Here is a 22061-nt window from a genome sequence, read left to right as displayed (position 1 = left end):
TCAATGACTATTTCAAACATTCTTTAGAAAAAAAAATCCCTGATGTTCAACAGAAGAAAGAAACTCAGGTATGGAACAAGTAGAGGATGAGTAAACAAAATAATTTTTTGGGGGGTAAACTAACCCTTTAAAAGTGTTTGTTAACTGTTAGCAGACTGTCATGTGACAAACAATGCAGTTGTTTTCAGAATAAAACCCCAAGCCATGCAAAACTATTCTAAAATCATAAAGTCAGCAAGTAAAACAGCGGAAATATACAGTACAGTTTGAAGCAGTAAACAATATTGTAGCATTTTTGATTTGGCAACCAGTTAAATCATGCAAAACTAAATTATTATATATTTCTTTGATTGAAATATTAAAGTGATACATACATAAACTTACTGTAGATCAAAAGTTCATACTTGCATGCAGTACTGCAATTCCAACAAGACATGCCAAATTGAAATGTACTAATTAAACATGCATTTGCTATTCATTCTCATACATTTTGCATGTCTGTTTGGGTACATGCAAGTGCAATTACAGGGTTAATAGAGAGCTGTGAAATGATGGCAGGATTAGAGGAGTATATGGTTCCGTCAGGTCGTACTGGGAAAAAATGAGCAGGATGGATGAATTAAGGGGGGGAAAATCTATATCAAACTGATGTTTTGTGGGAAACCCATCAGTACATACCCAGAAAGAGCCTCTTAGGAACTTTGATTTCTTCGTCCTTACTGTCTGTTGCTTCAGACAAATAAGACAAATAAACAAAACATAAGAACAGGGAAAGAGAGGGAAATAGATTGCATCGCTTCATCTTCTACACAAAAAAGGCCCTGAAAGCATGAAAACAAGACCAATTCATATTTCATCCTGGAACCAAACATTAAGGAAGCATATTATACATTAAGACAGCAAAGCATAATTTATATTGTGGCATTGGGGTGTTAAATATCCTTGCTCATTCTCATTTATGTAATGGGTCTGACTAGTACAAGAAATAAATGAGGTTTATAATTATGTTGACAGACAGACAGACAGACAGATAGACAGACAGGTAGACCATCTATTTATCCATCGATCCATCCATCTATATATGACGTAAAGTAAGTTCACTTTCGCTTTTGCTCTTGTGGATAGGGAAACCTTACCGCACAGTCATCAATTAGCCTATAAATAATTAATTTAGTTTGTTAAGCGCAAAGATTTGTTTCAAAACTATTCCTAAATTCAGTTCTAATTTCCAGCAAACGAATAAATGATTAATAATAACAAAGTTTGGTCAAAATACTAAGTTATTTTCAAATACACCTGCTATGCCCCATATGGCGCACTTTGCGCCTGACAATAGACCGATTTTGTTCTGGTCTAAAGAACAGACTATTTACAGTTTCTCAAAATAGCAACGCGCCAAAACACGCCTGCTTTTTTAGATTAGAACGCCTATGGGCGCACATTTGAGCGCAAATGCATTTGCTATATAAACAGCGTGGCGCAATGCCTCAAAATTACCCTTGCGCCGAGGTGAAAGTATTAAAAGACTATTGCGCTGCGCCTTGCGCCGGGTGTATGATAGGGCCCTTTAACTCTAAGGCACTTGTAAAAAAAAAATGTTAAGGCAATGAAAGTGTTCCTTCAATAGACAAGTTTGAATATTAAGTTAAGTTCAGATTTCTAGTTAGATTTATATGCTTCTAAATCACTGTTATCTATTTTTTTTATCAAAAAATAGAAAACTAAAATAATTTTTTTTAATTTTAATGTTTAATAATAGTACGGCTTCTGTTAAAATGATACTTTACCCCAAAACGAACTTGTCCTCACCATTTACTGACACTGGTTCTAAGCTTTTATGGATTTCTTTCTTCTGATGCACACAAAAAATATATTTTGAAGAATGTTGGGAAAAAAGAAGCCACTGACATCCATTGTGTTTTTTGTTCTTACTATGGAAGTAAACAGCTGTTTTTTCCCAAACCTTCTTCAGTATATCTTCCTTTGTGTTCAACAATAGAAAGTAACTCAAACAAGTTTGTTGAGGATAAGAGACTTTGAAACATAGTTTGACTGGTATTTTTTTGACAGATACCATCACTGCGAGACTACAGCAGATGATGATCATTCATGTTTTTATGCCCAATTGGGCTTATTCAAAATTACATAACTGTAAGATTGTAATTTTAATGTTGAAAGTCATATCTTAATTTGATTAATTTTACAGAAGGTATGCTTTTGCAATTCATCTAGTTATTCTGAACAGCCTTAATATGTCTTTAGGAGAGTTTACGAGCATCATTGCTGTTAAGGACAGAGGTTAACAATTTGGATCTCTTGGATTTCATGATAAAACAGACAGAATTGTATGACGTCACACTACTGTCTTTATATCCTTGATATCGACACACAAAGAAAACGGTTGACCCACTAAATACAGACAGAACAGCATGCAAACCAACATATATAAGCTGATCAAACAGGATGTCCTTGGGTAAACAGACAAGTTAGACTGTTGGTTTAAAACTTCATATTTGTCCAAGGAGTGCCTTTAAGTTTATCTTGTGTTTCGTTCAGTTGTATATGTTTGAAATATTGTTACTCAAAATGTTTTATTAATACTTCAGAACTAGACATACTGCAATTTTTGTGTATAAAATTATCACACTACATGTGTTCAGGTTAGTGTGATTCACCAAGTATGACATGCTCATGGATCAACATCAACATACCAATTGAATTTAAGAGAGCACTGGCCTTTTGGGGGAATATGTTCATTTTACAAATGCCCTGAAGTTAAACAGTTGAGTTTTACCATTTTTTAATCCATTCAGTCAATTCCTGGGTAAGGTCAAAGACAATAGAATACACAAGACGTGTCACTTGTATAGTTTTGAATGGGGAAAGTGTAACAGTCAAGATGGCAAATGAAGCCCCACCTTCTAGTACAGGAGCCAATCATTAATCGCTACAGACTGATGATTATCAGGGGGAGGGACTCAGACCAGATCCAAGTTTCTGCAGATTTTGTGTGATCATTTAGAACAGAGACAGTTGTTGTTTCATTTAATTTGGGATTCCTAATATGAAATTTATTCGTAAGCTTGGCGTGTAATTTTGGAGAATTTGACGTTTCCCTATTCAAAAAGAATGCCAAGCATACTGCCCAAGAGGCGTTTTAAAGATGGCCACCGAGTGAAATGACTTGCAGGGGAAAGCAGGGGTGTCCAAACTCGGTCCTGGAGAGCCACAAAGTTTAGTTCCAATCCCAATCAGACACATCTGGGCTAGCTAATCAAGCTCTTTCTACACTTTCTAGAAACATCCTTGCAGGTGTGTTGAGGCAAGTTGGAGGTAAAATCTGCAGGCTAATGGTCTAATCCAATTCAATGATTTATGCTAAGCTAAGCTAAAGGGGCTACTGTCAGATCCAGAAATCATCTGAAAGGATTTAAAAATTGGTAAAGCTCAACTGTTTAATTCTAGTGGACTTGTAAAAAATGTTTACAAGTGTTCCTTCAAGGGATTGAATATTATGTTAAGTTCAGGCTTATAGTTAGATTTATGTGCTTCTACATTACTGTTATCCAACTATTAATCCTCTCTGATTTTGGAAATAATTTACAGTTAGGTTTAGGGGTAGGGATTATGTATGGATTATATTTTCAAACAGGAATAATGTTCCACATTAACAACATAAATGTTAATCCAAGATTGCATCCTACTTTGCAAAACCAGAACCACCGTGTGTTCATTTTATGTTGGATTTGGGGGGGAAATTGACAAATATCACTTCTGTTTCATGCCAAATTTAAGGTGTGAGTATGGTAGCTGTCATGCATACTCATAGTTAGTCGGCATCTAAAAAATAGAATGTACTTGTTCAAAATGTGATTGATATCTATTCTAGGAGGAACCTTTGTAACAGGGTGTTTATAAGAAAATGTGAGGTGCATATAGAGAGGAAAGGGTCCGTTTCCTATAGTTGGATTTTCAAGCCCATTTGACAAACTTCATTAAATAAATCTCAACTCTTTCATAATGCTGGAATTAGAAGCGAGAACTTTGAGAAGTGAGTTTTCCTCATATTGGCACTGCACATCGCCTTTTCGTCTTCAAAACATCTTTATAGTTTGGTTTCTGCATTGATATGAACCTCTCTTCTTAGTAACCCACAGCGGCATAAACCAGTACGCGTTGCTAAACAGGCAGTGATGCAGAAGCAGGCATTGATTTTTCAATGAAAGCGGAGTTCAGTCAAACTACTAAATAAAAAAGTAGCAATATTAACTTCTGAAATGTAGAAAATTTTACTGTATATACATAATCCTTTGAATAAGAGAAATTTTGATTTAAATTTAGGGTGCTTTCACACCTGTGAATCGATTCAGTTGTTCCGAAACAGAGATTAAAATTGTTACATTGTTGCTCTTTGCTCTTGGAGCGGTTCGCTTTCACACTGCAAAGTTTCTAATCGGACCAAAAGAGCTAAAACAAGTCACGTGCGAGTAAACTCTCCTTACAGCTGTCAGGAGAGGTGGTGGTTTGGTGGTGATTGACAGGGTGCGCGCGATGTGTCTGAGGAGAGACACGGTGGGGAGGGGTGAGAAGGGTGCGCGATGATGCCTATTTGAGGACTGGGAGAGAGACACGAGATTACCGGGAGATCATCACTCGTTTGCGGGCATACGGAGACTCGCGAAACTTCCCGCCATACTCATAATTCTCTCTTCATATAGCCGTAAGCCTATTACATATCCATAAAACACTGTGATATAACCGCGCTCGGATCGGATCGCTTTCTCACTGCAATCGAACCGCTCCAGGGTTCGTTTCAATCGAGCCGAGACCACCTCATTCAAGCGATCTCGGAGCGATTACTTTGGCGCGGAACAGAGCGCGATTGCCCTGTTCACATATGCCAATCGAACCGCGCTAACTGGGCAAACGAGACACGTTCCGAAACAAAAGTGTAGGTGTGAAAGCACCCTTAAATTATTACACACTACATACTGTTTAGCATTCTTAACATTTGTATGTTGTTAACAGTACATACAAATTCCATTTCAAACTAATTTGAGCACTCCTGCTTAAAAGATGATGGCAGTTTGAGAGAACAAACTCTTTTTTTTTTGTAAACTTTGTAGCACACCACAAGCATGGTATAAAGACTGAAAGACTGATGTTCAGCAAGTAGGCAGCCGGTCAAAGTTCATCCAGAGCCTCCTTGTGTGATAATCTTGTGAGTCACATTCAAAGAAAGACCCTGACCATGTGACTTCATCATTTACTGCAATTCAATAGACTGCATTCAGCTAAACAGACAGGGAAACCAAGAATGACAGAATTTCTTTTTAAAAAAGAGAGAGAATTGCAGAAATAAAACTGATTATACATTATCTGCAATACTGTGCTGAGAACAGCAGCTGCACACACACTTTATTGGACAATAAGGCTGTAAAAAAGTGATAAAGTTTCACACCTGTGAACGAGCGGCGTTTGGTGTTGAGTTCAGTGGCCATGCGGACGCTGGTGCACAGATTCAGCATGATTAACATTGTGACGATCATGATTATACTCTGCCAAAGTAGAGGAGTCTCAAAGTAACGACCAAACCTGAACCAAAACACAAATATATAGGTTAAATAAATTAACATAATACTGTGATGTTTCTACATAATTTAACCATTACTTTCTTGATATGGCACTAGAACTTAGAATTGATTGACTTTTTACTATTATTAGAACACAAATAACTCAAATTACTTGTGGTAAAAAAAAAGCTAATAAAATTAATAATAATAATAATAATAATAATAATAATAATAATAATAATAATAATAATAATAATAATATTTAATTTTATCGTTTGGATAAAATAAACATCATTTAAATATTTCATGTCTTTTAAACAAGCTTTCTTGCACAAAGTCTTCAAAAAACATAATATCTACATTCAAGAACACATTTTTCACAAATTATTAAAGAAAGGTAAACACTTAATTATTATAAATTAATCATGTAAAAAATCATAATTTATCAGCATATAATAACAAAACTTTACTATAATTATTAAAAATAATACATTTTTAAATATCTAATTTTGTATAATTTATTTTGCCATTTTTAATCTAAATTGAACAATTTAAATTATATATATATATATATATATATATATATATATATATATATATATATATATATATATATATATATGTATTTATCTTATATTAATGTCAGTATTAGGGCTGCACAATATATCATTTAAGCTTCGATATTGCAATTGTGTACATTTGCAATTGTCACAGGATCCGCAATGTCAAATTAGGATTATAATTGATCAAAAAACACAGTTCAGTACACATTATTTGTCCAGTCATTGTAAATCTGAACCATAACCTAATAGTGTAAAAGATTATTACTTGGATATGTTTTTACCACCTGCCACTGCACGATCTAAAGCAGTTTAAAACTTAGTTTTTAATTATTTAAATTATAAGTTTGTCACTTTATGAAAGATTAATTTTGTTGAATTATTTAAAAAATGAAGACTAAACAGTGTTTTTTCATTCCTTTATTTTATTTTCGGCTTAGTCCCTTTATTAATCAGGGGTCGCCACAGAGGAATGAACCGCCAACCTATCCAGCATATGTTTTACACAGCGGATGCCTTTCCAGCTGCAACCCAACACTGGCAAACACCCAAACAATCTTGCATTCACACACATGCACTATAGCCAATTTAGCTTTTTCAATTCACCTATACCGTATGTCTTTGTACAGGGGGAACTGAAGCACCTGGAGGAAACCCACGCGAACATGGGGAGAACATGCAAACTCCACACAGAAATGCCATCTGACCCAGCCAGGGCTCGAACTAAAGACATTCTTGCTGTGAGGCAATTGTGCTACCCACTGCACCACCAATTTTTGTCCCTCAATATAGTTAGATTCCACCACAAACAATAAAGCACTGCTTATTTTATTTGTATCCATGTTCTGTTGTTTTCATCTGTGCTTTAATTTGTTAAGAATTTTTACAAATATTTTATGCAGATGCACTCCCTACAAAAACATCCCAATCAATTTAAATATATCCATTCTTTCCAAACAATTACTTAAGTCATATTGTGAAATTATATTCATTTCTAAATATATATTGTAGAAACATAAAATATCGCAAGGTCAGTTTTTTTACCGATATCATGCAGCCCTTGTCATTATAATTTTTTCCGTAAATGTAAAAGAAAAAAAATGAAATAAATAATAATAAATATAATAAATAAATAATTATGTATGTATATATGTATATATATATATATATATATATATATATATATATATATATATATATATATATATATATATATATATATATATAAAATGATGAAAAACAAAAGTTACAAAGGTTGTGCATTACATTAAAGTAATTTATAATATGCTAATCAGAATATTTCTGTAGGATTGTGACACTAAAAGACTTAGCTTAAAATGAAATAAATTACAGTTTAATTCTTTTAATCAAAAAAAATCAGGCCTTAGTGAGTTATTAACATCTTTTAAAAACATTAAAAAGCTTAATGATTTAAAACCTTTGGCTGCTAATACATAAAAAGTATTATATATTATATTATATATCATATATTATTAATTAGAATGACAAATTGTTATACAATTTACAAATAAGAACCTTTTGCAGCCATATCCAGCATGATATTACTACAAGTGTCTCCTTATAAACACATAAAGCAGATAAGTGGATTAAGTGTCACAGTACATTGTTTCCTCTTATAGATATAAGAAATGATAAGGTTTATCTTACCTAAATAGTATTCTTAATATATTGGCCACCAGCAGGACCAGGCACACATAAGTGGAGAATCCCTCAGCATTTTGGGTCCTTCGGATGTCCCTGTACTGAGGGATGTATGGCACTATTCCTCCAAAGATAATGGCAACAGATGCGACCCATGACACCACTTGATGGACAACATACAGGACCTGATCCATAATCACTTCATCCATGTTTGGCTGATGTTACTGTCCTTTAGAATTTAATCAACTCAATGCGATCACTGGCCACTAATTTAACGTTAATTAAAAATAAACCATTACTATTTGGCTGCTTTATTTACATATTAAAATGGAAATATTGATGATTACTGGCTGTATATTCTACGCAACGACAGTATAAGTACTTTCATTGTCCCAGTCCCCATTAGATCCAATTCATTCAAGTGCTTGCCCTTTTTCAGGAAAATACTTGCTAAGTCAATCGGAACGGGTCCTCAGCGAGAGTCCATATTAGATGATGTGTATTTTCTGTCTTACGGTCCACGCAGATAGAAAAAGAGTGCTGTATAACATTTTAAAGCTGCTGTGATCCTCTCTGCTACAGCTGGCTAATGCTCATAACAATACTTCCTCGTTTTCCACGTCACATATCACGTTATAGATTCATTATAGATTCATGAGACGCACGGTCCTAATGTCAGTCGAGCTCCGTTACGCACGTAGTAATAACGAATTTTTAAGTTATTGTTAGTTCACTCTATTGATTCTGCATTATATTTATATATATATATATATATATATATATATATATATATATATATATATATATATATATATATATATATATATATATATATATATATATATATATATGCCATCTCACATATTTGAAAAACACGACATGGCCTGATTTTTAAATAACTTTTTAAGCGTATTATGACAGCCTGATATGATATAATATTTGAGTAATACTCTAAAATTCCATGAAGCAACTCAGACTTATGTAACAAGTCATAAAATCAACGGTGGTTATTATCGGCGCAAAATGATGCTATCCATCAATGTAACTTACTGCAAATGAATTCACCGTTGGCTGAAAACCGTATATTTGTTTGACACTTTAACGTTGTTGTGAGTTAGCAAGGTCTAGCATTATTTTTTTTATATATATATTTTTTGTTTTATTATTTTGTTTTACCTATTGAGTTCTTGTATCTCTGTATACTTTTTATATACTTTTCATTTTTGTATACCTCCGGCATTGTTCTGTATGTATCGTTCTTGCGTTTATAAAACTAAAAAAAAAAAATTGAATCACCATTGCTACATAAAAGGGTTAAATGTGGCTCTACCTACGTAAGAGGAAGTTTTTACAGCAAACGTCAATGTAAATTATGAATGAGATAGAAAAGTTGAGAAGTTTTAGAATTCACTTTTAATTATGATCAAATCTCTTTGAGACTTTTTACAGGGTTATTTTCAGACGCTTGCTGTTCCAGTTAACGTTGCCAGGAGCTGAAACGAACAACAAAACAAACCAACTTAGCAAACAAATCATGGCAGGATCCGAGTCAAAAGCTGCCAAAGATTTGACTGCAATAGTAAGTGTTCATTTTCTCTAAAATTCTAGATTTAATCATTGTTTTGCGGGTTATTTTAAAGTTTTACAAATCCGTTCTACTTATTTCTAGATGGAGACGACTATGCAGCAACTTCAGAGCAGGTTTCAAAACCTATCTGAACAGATCATCTCTAAAAATATCTTGTTCAAATGCATATTACTTTTTCGAACTCTGCCTTTAATGATTCATTAAAGAATACACGATAAAAGTGGTGGTTGAACCACAGTAACTGCTAAATCTGTTACATGACAGACTAACCACAGTTTCAATAAAACCCTAAGTATCGTTAGTGTAGAAAAACGTAAACTAAGGATTTGTAGTTCCCTTTCTGAAGTTAAAAAAAAAAAAAAAACTATAAACTAACGTGAGTACTGGTTTAGTTGATCTCCCAGCCTGTGGCTTGGTTTTAGCTGGTCTTTCCAGTTGGTCTGGCCATCTAAGAATTGGCCCAAACTCCTCTTAAACCAGTTAAGACCAGCCTATGTGACCAACTGAAACCTATCAGTTTAGACTGGTTTAAGCTGTTTTTGTTTGTTTGTTCATTGTTTTGTTTTTTAGGGAACCAGAAATCAGTCGTAGTTACTACACTGTAAAAATATAGCTGTATTTGATTTTTTAGTTAAGTCAAATGAACTTTTTAGTGATTTCAACTTGCATCAAACAGACTAAAAATATTAAGTAACTTTAATCTAGTTGAAACCTGATTAACGAATCAAAATAAGTTACAAAACATTTTCAAAATAAAGTAACAAAAACGATTGTTGTCATGACTGTTTGTCATATTGTTTACAGTGAATAAAAATACATATAGAGTTAAATATAATATAGTAAATATAAACATTGAGAGAGTTTTTATTTTAGAGTTTACAAAATTAGTATAAAAAGTATGTGCATTGTCCCTATAATACTAGCATGCATTAGACAACAAAACTAAGAATGGTAATATTAATACTGTTGTAGGTTTAAACTTCCTAAATGCATTTAGTTTTAATAACTATTACTCCTCAATCCTAAAAAATATATATTTATGACCAGAATCTGTGTATCACATATAAATGTAATAAAAATGTGATTTACCATTTATTGGCTGCGGAGATATGGCTTGAAATTGCTACAAAAGAACTGCAGGTTTTCCTTAATGCCTGAACTGGATGAGATGGGAACTCGTATCGACGACCTGGAGAAGAATGTTGCTGATCTTATGACACAAGCAGGAGCAGAAAATCTTCAGAAATCAAAGCAAGTGTATCTTTATTTGTTGTGTTTAATTTCCTAATTAAAATACTTTAAGATGTTTCAACATTATTTAGACTAAGCCAGGATTAGTCCATATTTAAGTTCGGAGATGTACGGTATGCCCATTAATGGTCATCTTGAGGCAAAACAAAGGCACTAATATCTTTTAGAATCATTAAGTACAAGTTTATTGGAGCTGAAACTGCTCAGGCTTATATATTTTAGTCAGGGACTTGACTAAACCTTTTGTTTGTGAAACTGGGGTGGATCTATAATTATTATTTTTTCTGTTTTTTTACACAGTGATACTGATGAGCGAGCACGATGGCCAAAGCAATGAGCAGAAAGGCTGAGCTCAACATTTTTGTGTATTAAGTTATGCATTTATAGTTTACAGGTGCCTTATTTTGTATTCCTTGTTTACAATTTCATATACATGTTTTATGTGGACCTTGTAGCCTACCTTAAGCAATAAAGTTTGGCTTCGTGTTTTATTTATTTTTTCATTAAATTTTCTTTTCAGCTTAGTTCATTAATTAATCACATCACAGAACATCACACCAAAATGTCATTCAATGAGGGCAAATCCAAAATAAATAAACAAAAGTTTCACCAACTTATCCAGCATATGTTTTATGCATTGGATGCCCTTCCAGCTGCAACCCAACACTGGGGAACCCCCATACACTCTTACATTCACACACATACACCAAGGTCAATTTAGCTTATTCAATGCACCTATAGTCGCAGACTGTAGGGGAAACCGGAACAGCCGGAGGAAACCCACGCAAACACGAGGAGAACATGCAAAACTCCACACAGAAATCCCAACTGACCCAGCTGGGAGTTGAACCAGCGACCAACCTTATTGCTGTGAGGCGATCATGCTACCCACTGCGCCACCGTGCTGCCCTTATGTAATTTTTGTACAGTAAATTAATATAAAGTATTCATTGCTGACAAAATGAGCCTTTTTAAAGCTTTTATAAGATTATTAAATGGGACATTAGACCATAATGACATAGTAAAAACTGATATGAAGCCATGAAAGAAGGCAAAGGGGCTCTAATTATCTTAGTGCTACTGTAGATTAGAGCCCATTTTGACTTTGCTGCTGTCTTAATATCATATCATGGCTTTGACAAGATGCTAGAATTCAATTCCTCTTATATTTTGTTCTATACTAAAATAAGAGCATCACGCAGTTGCTGCAGTTTTTTCAGATTAGGCAATTGGGTGTAATGAACTTCTTTTCATTTTGAAAAACTGAAATGATTTGACATTTGGAAGTACACATCCCAAAATATGGTCAAAAAGGGATACACAGGTAGGCTATCAAAAGTCAAAAGGGGTGTAAAGTGGGCCAGACCATTTACACCACACAATTACATAAGCAGCTTGAATAATCAAGGCAGGATGGATCCAGGCTTTTATGTTATTTATGCCAATTCCAGATTTAATACTATTTGAATATTGCAACAGAAATTGTGACCAATGTCTATTGTTCTATTTTGTTTTTCATTTGTAGCTTCACTTTTCTTCTGCTGTAGCTTACCTGCTTAAAGGTTTGACATGTTGTGCATTCAGAGTCTTCTGCAGAATGAACTTAAAACCAAGCATTATTATCTAGCACCAACAAGGCATCTATTGAACTGCTGCTCAATATTCATTAATTAATTTTATTTTCGACTTAGTCCCTTTATTAATCAGGGTTCACCACAGCAGAATGAACCGCCAATGTATCCAGCATATGTTTTACGCAGCGGATGCCCTTCCAGCTGCAACCCAACACCAGGGGGTCAACTGAGGACAGTTGCATGTGCTGGCCAGTTTGTTTTCTGTCTACTAAACTGATAGTAGGCTACAGTTGTTTTACTTTAAAACTTTAACAGATTGCTTTTTTTTCCTAATCATAAATGATGTCATAAATTTGTATTTTAAAAATTACTCTTGTTTTAATTTGTTTTATTGCAACTTTTTTGTAAATCTTTTTAGTACATCAGAAAGTGGTTATGATGACACCTGACTTGCTAAAAAATAAATAAATAAAAAAATCACTAAAATGCAGTATTTAAATCTTATAGTTAACTAGAAACTGAGGCGTATAACTGCAAATAGGTCCACTTTTTGAGAAAAAAAAAGAACCACCCCTTTCACCATGCTGGCTACAGGCCTGACAGTAACGTATTGCGTAACGCAGTAGTGTAGGGCATTATTTGTCAGATATGGCAACCAAAATCTGACATCTGATAGACATTATAGTGGTAACATTCACACAACGTTGAACTCTAACATCATTAGACATTTATAATTGGTTGATTTTAGGTTGGACAGTTTCTAATACCCATAGACAAGCAAAAATAAAGTAGTGACTGCAAGTTGAAGGAAAGTAGTAGAGTAAAAGTACCCAATACTGCATTAAAATGTACTTGAGGGAAAGTAAAAGAACACATTTTTAAACCTACTTAGTAAATTATAATTCCTGAGAAAACTACTTATTTTAGTATTTTGAGTATTTGTAAATTGTTACTTTACACCACTGGCTACCATGAAGTGATGCTGATTAGATATTTGCTGTATACAACTGAAGAGGTGTTCCTTATAAAGCAGCCATGTGGTGTAATTTTCATTTAGTCCAAGATAAGTGCCAAGTCTTTAATCAAAGTCCTTGTTCGTACTGCTTTTAAGTTTGTTGATCTCCCAATACACTCAAAATACATTTTCGTTTCAATTCTAAATTTAGGAAAAAAAGGTTTACACTTACAAAACTTGCTCTAGTGAACGTGAAATTTGCCCAACAATAAGGTTTATGAAATAAGTATTATTTTCCTTTTCACATTTATGGAAACCAAAGATAACATTCTTCATGTAAATTCAAATCTGCATTCACATTATCTTTTATAAAATCAAGAACATCACACCAAAATGTCATTCAATGAGGGCAAATCCAAAATAAATAAACAAAAGTTTCAGCATTTACTAAGCAAAAAGAACAGTTGGTGTTAATATCATTCTTAAGCCTTTTAAGATTACACTTGAATGAGCGTGTCTAGATGTTTCCCAGAGATAGGTTGTGGCCAATAGTATCTGGATGCAGCCTTTATGATGCAAGCTAAGATTGCATCACTCAGCGATGCAATGTCAGACATAATGCACTCAAATGGAGTGAGTGACGCACTGTGAGGGGTAGGGTTATGGGTGGGGTTAGGTGAACCCATTAAAAAGCACTGGACGCAGCTCAGGTTGCACTGCACCAGGTCTGCATCCAGACCTCTCTCCTTGTGGCTGGAAGGGCGATCCCAGATTAATAAAGGGACTAAGCCGAAAAGAAAATGAACGAATGAATGAATAGCATCTATGAATCAGTTTAAAGGGGACTCTCTTATTTTGTTTGCTATAAAAAATGTGTGGGGTAAAGTGACCAATTTTTATCCAGGAAATATCATTCACAAAACCATTCTAATTTGATATTACATAAATCACAGTAACAGAATCTTCCTGAAACAATTGCATTTATAAAGGGTTGAATATAAATTCTCTACCACACCAATAAACCCTACCACAACATGATGGATCATGAACTTATGTCAGCTGCTATTAAAGTCATTTATGGACAGTTTTTTACGTATTTAACATGTTTGGACTGTCGTATTATACTTTTCCGCATTAACAAAGTGTTTAGTTTAGTTTAGTTTAGTTTAGTTTAAGCTGTTAGGACAGAAAAGTGCATCAACAATGAAAAAGCGGCTGTTAATGCACTTTGGCCAGCAGGTGTCAGCATTGTTTGTCTCTTCACAGATCCAAGACCAAGGAAAGGAAACTGAAGTTTGATGCCTTTAGCCAGACAAGCATAAATAAGGGGATTTAATGTTGATCTGTGCACCTTATGAGTAGATAAAAAAAGAAAATTCACAAAAATTTTCATTATATCCCACATATGAATATAGAACTATTATTCATCTTTTATATTTCGTAAAATTACTTTGATACATGTTTTGCACAATAACTTTTTATTTTAAAAAGGTTATACTTATTAAAAGTGACCACCAAGTCGCATTTAAATGCAAAAATATTTCCCTTAGTGCCCGTGTGGTTTATTCGAACTATCGCGAGATTTGAGCGGACGCTATTCACCAAAGATACGCCACGGCCGTCGCCCTCAAGGTTGCCAAGGGAGACTACGCAAGAAATGTAACGTACGCCTGTGGGCTGGACCGTGAGTTGGAGAAAGGGAATGTCGATCGGTGAGAGATCGGTTACAGAGGCGGCCGGGAGCGTCAACAGAATGGGTGAGTATTTATTCCCTTTCTCTTTAATAAACAGGCAGTTTGTCCAACTCTTCTGTAAGTAGATTTATTGTCAGATATGTGCAGCGTCTTTTACGGGCGCGTGTTTAGTTGCGCGCGGAAGATGCGTTTCCTGAGCGTGTGTTAACCAACAGACAAATAGATCGACTCGAGCGGTCGGTTTCTGTGTGGTTTAGTGTTTATGCTGTTTACGTGACGATTAAGGTTAGGTTTTGTCATGTAAAATTTTAATTGTACGTTTTTACTAACAGCAATGTAGTGTGGGTGGTGTAACGATAACATCAGACAGTGCTGTGCTGTGGTGCATAGTATTCATCTGTCTTGATATTTCCACTGTGTTTCAAAGAAAGCAACGTTGTACAAAACATAACCATAAAATATTGTTCAGAAATTCATGGAATACTATAATACGCTAAAGACTGTGTGTTTAAGCAATGAATGTAGTTTTCTGGCCAGACATTTGCAGCTCTTGGAGAAGCACCTCCATGTGTTTGTCACTCTCAGCTTAGAAATATTCATATGTGAGTTATGCAGTAAGTCAGAGATGTCAGTTTTGCTTCTCCTGGAGGCTTTTGTTCAGTTTCAAACACATCACACTGAAACCACAACACTCAGACACATAAACTAGATAATCAAAGTCTTCAGGATCACTACAAACTTTCTGACGTGTGTTGAGCTAAACACCCGAAAGTGAGATTGCATCCACTTGTTGTAGAACTGAACACTGGATCCATGGAATGATAGATTGATTGAGAGGGGGTGGATGATGGAAGCATTAATCGAAGGATGGAAAAGGTTTTTGGATTGACATGGATGGATGTATTGATGGGTGAAGTGAGTGGATCTGTAATCATTAGGAGTGTAGGTACAGCTCTTTCAGCTCAGTGTGCATGTTGTTTTAACCTCTGAATTTGTAGAACATAATTCTAAAGTTCTATACATATGTTCATTTTAACAAATCAACATTGATTCTTAAATCATGGAGTCAATATTTTTGTCTATGCAGTTTCAGTTCTCATGTAAACTTTTTCAGATATAGATATAATAAGCACAGCTCTGGTTCAAAAATGCAACAAGCTTTGTGTGTGTCTGTGTGTTTTTAACACCACATCATAGTTCAAATTCCAAGTGCATTTTATCTAGAATCCAAACAAAACTATGTGGTTTTGACTCTCTTTAATGTGGCATGACAGATCCATGGACAGCGTGAGTAAATGTCATCATTCTTTTCTCTTTACAATTAGTTATATTAAAAATAAGCAAACATGGTGCAAAGAAATCTTTCAGATTGGGAGCTAGTGGCCAGGATGCACAAGAAAAGAAACCAAAAAGTAATTTTGGTGAAATCCTTACATCCCTTTAAATTGACATACTCTTCACCACTGATATACGGCTCTCATTTTCGCATATGTTGTTATTCTGACCTGAAGTGACAAGCGCGTTGGCGTGGATTCCTTGATCATTTACAATTGGCTTTGCGCTCTCAGTCCCAGCCCACCATCAAGCATTTTTTCTTAGAGGATGACAAATGGAAAAACCATTGCAGCCGTGCTGATTTAAGTTTATGGAGAAAAGTAAAAAGCATGGCATTGTTTGGATGCGCTGTGTTTGTCTGAGGTAATTAGTCTACCGTTACTAAAATTCCATACAAAGTGTGAAGCAGTCTGGTTAGTTGAATCTTGATGCACTTGTGTGATTCGGACCTGTTGAGATGTTTTCAACAAGGTGCGGTTGAAAAAATGCAAGCACATACGCTTCCAAATCGCTTCCATACACGTGCCTCCATTGGAAATGACAAACTTACACCCTAAGCTTAATGCCATTGCACTCATGACCCACATTTAAATAAAACTATAGCGCTTCATACCATATTTCCTTTTTTATCTATATTGACAATGGTGTTCGGTCAATAAATATCCATACCGATTTTATCGCCCAGTCCTACAATCTTCCCTAGTCCCTAATCTTCTATCTCATGAAAATGCTTACTCGGAAACTGTGAAAAGACTAATTAATGAAAACAATTTGTAAACCTAAACTTAACATTTATGCTTTTGTACTTAAAGCAAGTTATTTGCCTTATCCAAAATGTATCAAAATAAAAATAACTTCAAATCCAAGTTACTTTATGTACCCAACTTTTATTATATATATTATATTATATATTTATATATTAGTGTCTGAACCACAAACATGTAAACATTAATACCTAAATGTTTTATTTTTATTTAAAAAAATAAAAATTTGCACACGTAAAAGTAATACACTGCAGTAGGCATGGGCCGGTATAAGATTCTGACGGTATGATAACCTTGGATAAAAATATCACTGTTTCACTATATAGAGATTACTGCTCTAAAATATATTCTCTTATTCTAAACGTCTGGGTAAAAAACAATAACTTTCTCCCATTTGAACAAGTCAACACATTATATATTTTATTTTGAGGAACATTTAAAATATTTTGCAACAGTAAAGATGTCAGGCTAAATAATTCAAATTAATCATTGACTTCTGCTGTCTTCATTAGCTTCTAAAGCACAGATTTCTTTACAATTGAAAACATCATTGGATATATTTTCTGCTGGAGATACTGTTGTCCTAAAAAAAATCTTACACATACCGTAGGAAGTATAACAGAAAATCTTGGTGGTTTTAATACCTTGACTTTTCCAAACCACGCTATACCTTAAACAGTTATTATCTCACACCTGCACTACAGGGGCAAAACAAAGCAAAGCATCTGACATAAATCATCAATAAATGGCACTTCAGGAAAAATGTTATTTTTGTAAAGAAATGCAATTTTTTTTTGTTATTTCAAGTAGCGTGCTAATGCTAGCAAATAGTTTGTTTTCATGCAGACTTCATGCCACTAATGTATAAAGATGAGTGCAAACCAGTACTTATTAACTTTGAAAATCAGTAAGATTTACTAAACATTCTCCTTTACATTTGCTTTGTTCATATTTAAGATGTTGCATGTTTTTTCTATTAACATTTTTATCAATAACACAATTGTATGAATACTGAGACTTTACACAGAAAGGAGAAATTTGTGTTGGCATCTCACAGCATAGCCATTTCTAAGTTTGATCTCATGAGGTTTCTCTTTTGTTTGGCTCAAGACCCCGTTGGACTCTTGCTCAGTGAAAAGAATTCATTCATTCTTTATTTATTCTCATGTTTAGATCACATGGCTGCTCGAATTGGTTCTGTCCGTTCACATGGGACTAATTTTATTTAATTGTTTTTACCATGTCCTGAGGACTAATTTATAAACGCAAATATACAATCAAATTTGTTCTTTAATTCAATGAATTTCATCTTCCGTCAAAAGGGAGGAAGTCAGGTTTTATGACAGCAGAATCTTACCATGCAAACCATACAAACCATTGATTCATTTATTTTCTCTTGGCTAAGTCCCTTACTTATCAGGGGTCACCATGGTGGAACGAACCGCTAACTATTCACCCATAGTGTACACTTGTACACACTTTCATTCACACATTCACTCATACACTAAGGCCAATTTAGTCCATCCAATTCACTTATACAACATGTCTTTGGGCTGTCGGGGAAATCGGAGCATGAGGAGGAAACCCATGTGCACACAGGGAGAACATGCAAACTCCACACAGAAATGCCAATTGGGCCACCTGGCACTCGAACCAGCGACCTTCTTCTTGCTGTGAGATGACAGTGCTAGCCACTGTGCTGCCTACCATTTAAATCATTTGCTGTTTATTGAAATATACTGTTTCATGCTGATTAGATTTGTCCAGCCATGTTTGTCAAAATAAATATAGTTGCATTTTTCTTCCCATCCAAAGCTTGATTTATACTTAAGTGTTAACTGATCGGCCCTTGAGTGGTCGTGGCTTTCCAGCTCTTGATGTGATACAGTTGAAATAGTAAGATTGGGAATGTGTGTCAGAACGGTGGGTGGTCAGAATAGCCTTTATGGAGCATATTGTCTGACTCTTTTCATTGAGTGTGTGATGAGAACACCAGGCAGAGGTTGCTTGCTTTGCTCAGGTGCTGTCGTATCCTTTGAGTCAACAAATCCTTTTAAGGGTCCTATGATTTCCAGAATCAGTCATAAAAATGCAACTTACTGTATTGTATGGAATGTGGCAATATTTAGTGATTGAATATTATATACAGTTGAAGTCAGAATTATTTGCCACCTTTGAATTTTTTTTTCTTCTATTTTAAATATTTTCCAAATGATGTTTAACAGAGCAATGAATTTTCACAGTATGTCTGATAATATTTGTTCTTCTAGAGAAAGTCTTATTTGTTTTATTTTGGCTAGAATAAAAGCAGTTAAATCTTTTTTAACACCATTTTAGGGACAAAATTATGAGCCAATCAGAATTTTGAAGTCCAGAGCTTGAGAGGAGTCCAGAGAACACTGTGAACTTTGATTCTGACAACAGTTGTGTAACGCCCCAAAAATTTCATTTCTGTCTTCATGTTATGATGTATTTGCGACCGCAAAAGCACACGTGACGTGAGCTGACCGCCAGCTGTTACCACAGAGAGGGCGGGTGTGCGCCTCTGAATGAAGTCTACTTTAGTGAACAGAACCTGCATAGGCTGTGAATAACAGGTAATAAAGTTGTAAATTACGTTCAGTTTGTGGCACAGAGTGATCGTTTGGGAGCAGCGCAGGAAGTGAACCGCTCTTAGCAGTGGAAATGAAACCGAAAGCGCACAGTGTTGCCAGATGTAGCTGACTGATTCCAGCCCAAAAAGTATCCAAAACCTGCCGAAATGCAAAAATACCTACCCAGTCTTCTGTATTCACGAAAATCACACCAGTGACAGATTTTAAGCAGAAAATTACTGATTGTAAGCATATGTCTCAAACATTATAATTTATATAATTATAACAGACATTATTTTTGACACATTATTTAAAATAAAATTAAAAATTTTGGCAGGGCAAGTAAAAATCTGAACCACTGTTCCAATCCAGCCAGTAGAAAATATCTCTAGCGTTGAACCCTGGTTCTGTGTGCATTAGGGCTGTGCAATTAATCGAAAATTTGGTTTCGATTTTGATTTTGGCTTTTAACGATTATGAAAAAAAAACATTAATCAAGATGAAACAATTATGGCATCATATACCGCCCTAAGCAAAGCAAGCAACTTTTCACAGGAAATAGTGTGAAAAATTCCTTGCTCTGTTAGGGTGCTTTCACATCTGTAGTTCGCTTCATTTGGTCAGCCCCAAGGGTAATAAATGATACATTGTTGCATTTTCTGCCGTCTTTGGGTCGTTTTCACACCACACTGCTGGCTTTGGTCCGAACCAGTTAAAACGAACCAAAATGCAGTCATCTGACAAAATCCACATCTCTCATTGGCCAGATGTTGTTGAACATATTACCTAAGCTGCTTATTGATTGGTCAGAAATCACGTGCGGGAAAATGCCAGTGAAGTCCCGCAAGTAAACAAAACCTTTTACTCTGGAGGGACGACTGCGCTGGCTGATTGTATCTCTGCTTTAGACAAACTATACATTATGAAAATGAAGCGCGGCCGCGGCTGGAAAACAGTGTTTAATGCATCGCTCGTCACTTCAGGAGGAGACGTGAATTAATTTAGCTAAACTGCGACATGGTCATCTTGCGTAAATATTACCAACGATCCATCAGGTAATGTTTTCCCCTCTCTCTCTCTCTGTTGGTAAAGCGCTGTCAACAAATATTTTCCTCCATATCCCATAATGCACAGCGCATTGGCCTACGGCAGCTGAGTTAGTTCAAAACGCGCAGTACTTTTTGCGGTTGGACCTGTTTTAGTACAGATCATATTCTCACCACAAACGAACCGCTTCAGGGTTCGTTTGAAAGCGTACCGAGACGACCTCTTCAAGCAGGTCTCGGTACGTTTATTTGGTCCACTTTTGGTGCACACTCGAGTACGATTGCTGCATTCTCACCTGCCCAAACGAACCGTACCAAAAGGAGAAACGAACTCTAGTGCGATTCAATCGAACTAAATAAGGCAGGTGTGAAAGCACCCTTAAACACCATTTGGGAAATATTTATAAAAAAAAATTCACAGGAGGGCAAATAATTTTGAATTCAACTGTAATCGTTTTGAATAATTGGGATTACAATTATGACCAAAATAATCGGGATTAGGATTTTTCCCATAATCGAGCAGCCCTAGTGTGCATTTTGTCAGTAAAGTCAGTTCTGTTATCTGTAGTAAATCAAGTGCTTTCACATGGACCAGTATTTACTAGGGGTGTCATGATTTCGATTTTTAATCGAAATCGATCGAAATTTATGCTCAATTTCGATTATCGAATCAAAAAATAGAATCATTGATGCTGCCACGCCCCCATGTCAGCTTGGCTTGCCAAGCGGGAAAAAACAGGCTTGTTGAAGTGCTTGTTAAACTGCAGAAGCAGGAGACCCGTCGAGAGAACTTAAACCCTCTCCTCTTTCAATGAAGTCGCCGGTGTTTAAGCATTTTGGATTTCCAGTGAGTTATGTTGACAACATTCGTGTTGTCGACAAAAAAAAACACAGTTTTGCAAGCTCTGCTATGTACGTATTACGTACAGTTCGTCCGATAGACAACACCGGCATCGCGATCCTCCGCCCGCCCCCGTTGCAAATCCGCTGGCGAAAAGTACACTCTCAGGCCCTGTTTACACTGTCTTTGTTTTTAAATGGCATTTTAGAACGACAACGATTTGACATCCACAGTGGCGTGTGGCATTTCTGAGCAGCCCTCCTTCCTCTCTGCCTCTGAAAATGCACATCACGTGACCACACAGACACAGACGCACTCACAGCCATACGCTCGAGACAGCAGGTCCAGGCAGTCAGAGGACTGCTTCAATCTTTCACTCACTTCTACTTAGTCATTTTAGCGAACACCTCAGATACTGTTGGCTGGTTCCTGTTGGTTGTGCGTCTTTTTTACCGACGCCATTATAACGACACAGATCACTGCCTATTCACGAGTCCCGCAGAAAATGTGTGTATCTTGCCTTTATTCATTTACTGTATGATTTGTTTATGGGTAAAACAAAGACCATGCAGGTCAGGTAGTTTAAACGGTAGGCTACAAATAATTAATTGGTCATTAATTAAT

At 35.4% G+C, this 22061-nt stretch overlaps 3 protein-coding genes across 9 annotated transcripts in view; 2 read left to right on the top strand and 1 right to left on the bottom strand.

Moving 5' to 3' along the window:
• slc66a2 (solute carrier family 66 member 2) overlaps window positions 1-8406 on the bottom strand; it is a 62571-nt gene extending 54165 nt beyond the window's left edge. For 2 of the 4 annotated variants that reach the window (XM_073931546.1, XM_021468289.3), the window contains exons 1-3: window positions 7802-8406; window positions 5462-5595; window positions 679-729 (exon numbers count right to left, since the gene is read on the bottom strand). In XM_073931546.1, coding sequence (XP_073787647.1) covers window positions 679-729; window positions 5462-5595; window positions 7802-8004 — 388 coding nt within the window. In that variant the 5' untranslated portion in view covers window positions 8005-8406. The remainder of the gene's footprint in view (window positions 1-678; window positions 730-5461; window positions 5596-7801) is intronic. The other 2 variants (XM_073931547.1, XM_021468290.3) reach the window with 1 other exon arrangement.
• A 723-nt stretch (window positions 8407-9129) lies between these two features.
• On the top strand, window positions 9130-14241 carry hsbp1l1 (heat shock factor binding protein 1 like 1). Of its 2 annotated transcripts, XR_012394756.1 has the most exons (5): window positions 9130-9374; window positions 9465-9531; window positions 10544-10634; window positions 10935-11028; window positions 11155-14241. XR_012394756.1 is itself a non-coding variant. In NM_001136185.1 (4 exons), exons 1-4 carry the CDS (start codon window positions 9330-9332, stop codon window positions 10969-10971), a joined length of 240 nt encoding a protein of 79 aa, NP_001129657.1. In that variant the 5' UTR covers window positions 9130-9329; the 3' UTR covers window positions 10972-11145. The 2 variants fall into 2 exon arrangements, 1 of the variants encoding a protein (NP_001129657.1); NM_001136185.1 differs by lacking the exon at window positions 11155-14241 and having other exon boundaries at window positions 10935-11145.
• A 603-nt stretch (window positions 14242-14844) lies between these two features.
• Window positions 14845-22061, top strand: part of septin7a (septin 7a) — a 94417-nt gene continuing 87200 nt past the window's right edge. For 2 of the 3 annotated variants that reach the window (XM_073930661.1, XM_068215054.2), the window contains exon 1: window positions 14875-14924. Coding sequence is in view for 1 of the 3 variants with exons in the window: in NM_201161.1 (NP_957455.1) it covers window positions 14866-14920; window positions 16599-16600 (57 nt within the window). In the remaining 2 variants the exon portion in view is untranslated. 3 annotated transcript variants of the gene reach the window in all.

This window comes from Danio rerio, chromosome 19 (genome assembly GCF_049306965.1).
Source record: "Danio rerio strain Tuebingen ecotype United States chromosome 19, GRCz12tu, whole genome shotgun sequence".
Taxonomy (NCBI): Eukaryota; Metazoa; Chordata; class Actinopteri; order Cypriniformes; family Danionidae; genus Danio; species Danio rerio.
The sequence above is the reverse complement of the archived record's forward strand: the minus strand, read 5'-3'. Positions and strand labels throughout refer to the sequence as shown.

Excerpts from the sequence above, each read along its gene's own strand:
- hsbp1l1 (NM_001136185.1), top strand. The coding sequence starts at position 9,330 with ATGGCAGGATCCGAGTCAAAAGCTGCCAAAGATTTGACTGCAATA. Across the intron at positions 9,532-10,543 it reads TGAACAGATCATCTCTAAAA|TGGATGAGATGGGAACTCGT; the intron begins ATATCTTGTTCA and ends TAATGCCTGAAC. Across the intron at positions 10,635-10,934 it reads GAAAATCTTCAGAAATCAAA|TGATACTGATGAGCGAGCAC; the intron begins GCAAGTGTATCT and ends TTTTTTACACAG.